The sequence below is a fragment of the Acanthisitta chloris genome, unplaced genomic scaffold (assembly GCF_000695815.1).
Source record: "Acanthisitta chloris isolate BGI_N310 unplaced genomic scaffold, ASM69581v1 scaffold14415, whole genome shotgun sequence".
Taxonomy (NCBI): domain Eukaryota; kingdom Metazoa; phylum Chordata; class Aves; order Passeriformes; family Acanthisittidae; genus Acanthisitta; species Acanthisitta chloris.
Window position 1 is genome coordinate 84,838 of NW_008674376.1, and position 4,949 is coordinate 89,786.

The 4,949-nt window shown below is 35.0% G+C and overlaps 1 protein-coding gene across 1 annotated transcript in view; it reads right to left on the reverse strand.

Moving 5' to 3' along the window:
* The window catches only part of TTC8 (tetratricopeptide repeat domain 8), a gene marked incomplete at its 5' end in the record, with an annotated part of 29,216 nt that overhangs the window by 19,016 nt on the left and 5,251 nt on the right, over positions 1 to 4,949 (reverse strand). The window contains 2 exons of the mRNA XM_009075320.1: positions 1,953 to 1,997; positions 4,557 to 4,646. Coding sequence (XP_009073568.1) covers positions 1,953 to 1,997; positions 4,557 to 4,646 — 135 coding nt within the window. The remainder of the gene's footprint in view (positions 1 to 1,952; positions 1,998 to 4,556; positions 4,647 to 4,949) is intronic.

Consider the following 4,949-nt stretch of genomic DNA (forward strand, 5'->3'; position numbering starts at 1 on the left):
CTTTTCAGGGAGTCACAAGAAAATGAAGTTGTGAGACTCCATTGGTAGGAGAGGTGAATAAAGAGTGACGCAGCCACAGCTAAGTAGAAGTTAAAGTATTCCATTTTGTTTAAGAACAATTAATGCAGATGAGGTCCAGGAGGAAGGGAGGACAGTTTGGAGAACAGAATTAGATTGAGAATGGGGTAGAAAGCACATAAGACTAATGAAAGCAAACTGAACAGTCAAAAAAAAATCTCTTAAGAGATATATATTATATTACAAAGACACCTCTTACTGTGAAGCATGACACAATTTTTTAGAAGATGCTCTCATTAACCAAACAGGTTGATCTCCCTCTCATTACACAATAAATGGTGGTGATTAAGCTGACGCTTCTTTGCCTACAGCTATTTATTCAAATAGCCTGTGTATTTACAAAAATAAGCAAAATTTTTCCTGCAAGACACTGATAGGGGATTCTCAGTGAAGATAGCAAAATACATGCAGTGCGGTGCAAAAGCATCTTACATTTTTTTTTCTGGAGTGCTGGAAAATTCCTTGCATTACATGCAACTATCTGTCTAGGCTAGAGATCCTGCATGTCCTTAAAGTGTAGGTCACAGGCACATGTGGCATCTTATCAAGTGATCTTTTCACTCTTAGTGAGCTGAGTTTTCAGTAAAAAACAATAAAATGTTTTAATTACTAGTGGCCTAAAATCCAGGCACTTTCTTCATATTCAGTATCAGAATATGTAAATGTTAGTTGCTATTTCTCTCTGACATTTCTGACACTTGCACTTACTGGTTCAATGATATTTTGGATTAATACTGCATTGCCATTCAATCCTCTTAAAAGAATGCTATGCAATAAATTGACAGTGTACAACTATAATCATTTGATACTAGATTAAAAAGCTTCACATAGCAGCACATTTGGAAATGGTTCTGATCTATGTCAACAACAGCAAAATATTTCTGGTGTGTGTTGTTGATTAACTGCAGAGTGTAACTCCAGACCTAATCACATACACAATAACTATGCATTATTGACACAAACTTCTTTCAAATGTCAAGTAGAAATTTTGATTCCATTTCAACTGGGTGCACATATCTAACATAATAATGAAATATTTTGACACTTTATTCATTGAATAAATTATTTCTCTGAGTGAACTGCCAAAAAACTTCTACAACCTTTATCTCTTTCTGAAAGTTTAAACAACATGTACCCAAACTTGATCTTACCCATTCAGTGCAGTAACATAAGATACACAGAAGAATTTTGGATAAGAGGGAAACTGTATAATTAGGAAAACATTTTGAAGACTAAATGTTATAGGCAATCATATGGACAACATAATCCTTCTCCTGAGGCCACTAAACACCTCAGCACTATAGAATTACATTTCTAGAAAAGGTATTCAAAGTCCTATTGATATTTTATTTTTATGCAGTTCCACCAAATATATTTCCCTTCTATTTGCTCAAATGCATAAGCAAACACCTCAGGAGTTTAAAGTGTCAAATGACGTTCAGTGCAGTCACTGTTCTGTCAGATATTTTCACTTTCTTCTGTTAATGGACAGTCTTTTTCTCAAGCCTCAGAACCCTGAACTTTCCAGGCAGTTCAGCTGCCTGACAAGTACTTCCAGCGACTGCTCAGGCTCCAGTAAATTCTGTTAACATGGAATCATTAGATGCTGAAATCTTATCATATGAGGGACCTGGTTTTAAGCATTAGAATGTTTTGCATCTCAAAAAAGAGAGCAATCCACATCTTGGTATTTGCAAATTATCATCCCCAATTATCATTCCATAAGAAAGGATTTCTCTCAGACAACTTTTAATGCTTCACTTCTGTACTTAGATGTGACACACTACCTGAACCCTTAGTTCAGCAGAATACTGACAGAAATAACTGAATGATACTGAATTAAAAACTGAAAACGAATTATATGAATTACTCACATTTTTTACGTCATTTTCATGGTGAAAAATATATTCAAACAATGCCTGTCAGAGGAAAATTTAAAACATTGTCATATTTGAAGACAAAAATTGCTAACATTATTTTAGAGGAATATAGAATCTTGATTATGTTAGGCAGAAATTAATTCTTTGTGAAAGCAATTACTTTCACACATCACAACTGCTGATATTTACGTTTACATTGACTTAAGACTTTAATAGACAAAAACTATAGATGTGCTACATTCTCATTACAGGAAAGCGTTTTCATTCTTAATTTGTCACAAGAGATTAAGGGAATTGCCTCTTTAGTCCTCAACATCACTGGAAAACAAAAATGAAAGCTGTAATTTGAAAGTGAATACAGATTTGAGAATCTGGTACCATTTTCATGACTTTTTAACTGTAAAATCAACAAGTGATCTAAAAAAGGCTTATTTGCAATGGCCAGTCAGGTACTTAAGTAGAGCTAAATCTAAATAGGTTTATTAAGAATGTGAGCAAATTTTGCAGCAGGGAAAAAAATTTCTAAGGTCGACAGAATTTTGGTGATCTGTAAAGGAAATATTCTTTCTTTTTATCATTTGTAATGATAAATGCTAACACTATTGTGCTTCTGAAACTCAAACACATCATCACACTACCAAAGCTTAAGGAAGTTACATGTATCAGCTGTGCCCAAACAATTGCACAGCAACATAACTGCATCTTTGTTTACACCTGTATAAAGCTAATCAAGTCATCCTACCATGTAGCTGTTCTGCACTAGAATACAGAACAGTCTGTAACAGGTAATGGGAGTGGCATTTTCAGTGAATAAACTGGTATGGAAAGACACCAGATAACTGCATGGAGACTGGAAGCCTCTACTCCCAGAAAGGGCACAGTATGTATTGTGGGTGTTAGTAACACAAGGTTCAAGGAGTTGAACCTTGAACTCTTTCTGCATCCAAATCCCAAGCCTTAATTGCTTCGAAAGAATAGACATTTTTCTAAATTCATATAATTAATTCTAAAGAACTAGAGGAAAATATTGCCCCATGAGGAAAGAAAGAAAGAATGAGACCTCAGTCTCCTGAGGGCTCCCGTGACCCTTTTGCCAGCTTTTCTTAGACTAAATTCTTAAAATATTTACCTTAAGGAAACTAGAGAATTAATAATGAATTGTCATGTCTGATGAGGAAAGTTCTAGTTTTGATCAGAAAATAGTCTGAACAGATGATTAAAAGACATTAGAGACTTATAAATAGAATCACATTTATAGGGGGATTAGAATAGGTGGATATGAAAAGACTAGACAATAAAGTAGTAGTGGAGCATTTCCTCCTCTAGTTCAATAACTGGGAAACACTCAGTAAGTCTCTAAATCTAAAGTGACAAAAAAGATGTTTTCTTGCACAGCTGGCACAAATGTATAGACCATGACCTTCAAAAGGATTAAAGTGACTGAACATTCACTTGGATAAAAATATTTAAAGTTATTAAGATAACTCTACTAAAAATCCACAAGCTAAAAAAAGATAAAACTTTCTGTTTCACACCATAAACCAGTTGCTAACTGAGATTTACCAGAGGCTCTCTGGCAACAGGTGACACCTCACATGTCTCCTATGGTGTTTCCCACAACAGCTTTTAACATGGCTCATGCTAGTCAGAGAGAAGCCACATTCCTGTACACTTTCAAACACTGGAAAACCACATCATGCAATGAAAAGACAGATAATCTAACTTAAAAAAAGATATCCTGAGGAAACTTTGCAAACACATAAGGAAGAAGTACATGAGGTATTCACATATAAACATGAATACACAAGCTAATTATGTGAATTTAATAGCTGCATCATTTTGCAGCTGGGAGAGGTGACAGCTCAGAAAGTTTTGAAACTTTAATCAATTATTCTTAACAGAGTGTAGTCTGCATTCTCACCTCTTGCTTTGGCTTCAGCCTTAATACTGTTTTGCTTTGAAAAAAAGGTATAAATCCACATAGCTTCAAATTTAAACCTAGATCTTACATTCTGTGTGAAATGTTAATGTCATAATACATTAGCTTCATAATACTGACAAGTACACTTGCTGCCTATGGATGTTTCTATGACTGTTGCTTTACATTTTTTAGCTTAAGCCTCTTTTCTTACAAAACTGAAGGAAGATGGAGCTGCCCCAGAAAATGCTAATTAAAAACCAAAATTGTTAAATATACGTATGTTTCTCATTCCTGAAAGCCATTTCCTCTGAAAACTAACCTACCTACTTAAACAGCATGCAGTTACCAAACACAATTAAAAGCTAGCTGTCTTCAAGCAGAACTAAGCCTCATTTCTTATGGATGTGTTTCTTAATCCTTCCCAGGTATCATACATCTCCCCTATTTTACAGCTGTAATGGACTGACGATGTGTCTGCTGGCTGATTGCTGGCAAGGACATAAATGGACAAAAGGCATGCAGCTTTTTCAGCACTGATAAGGAACTGACTTGCAACTGCCCTCAGATGGTAGTTTGGAAGTCTTTGATTACATCAGTCTAGAACTTATTATATTTGATACCTTTCAGTTGCCTGAAAATAAGAAGATATTACAATATTAACCAAAATAGTTACATACCTTTGCCAGTTTGGGTTTTTGAGCATATTTTGCTAAATTCAGTCTAGAGAGATTTATGAAAGGGCCTTCTGGATTTGTTAGCATTGAAGCCTGAAGGGGAAAAAGAAGTTTTTTAAGTGGAAGATCCCCTACAATTTTCCTGAAAATTTTCAAAACATTAGTAGTACATAAAAAACCCCAAACCTCAAACAAAACACTGAAGTACAGACTCTTCCTTTTCCTTTCCTCTCTCCACTATTTCCATAAGGTGCTTAAGCATGTAGCTTGGTAGTTGGGACACATAAAAAAAAGTCTTCCATAAAGACTTAGGAAGATCAGTTCCTGAACAGTTTCTATCAGTGAGAAGATACCATGGTTTGCCATTAATGTGATGCTAGTCTGTATTACATATTC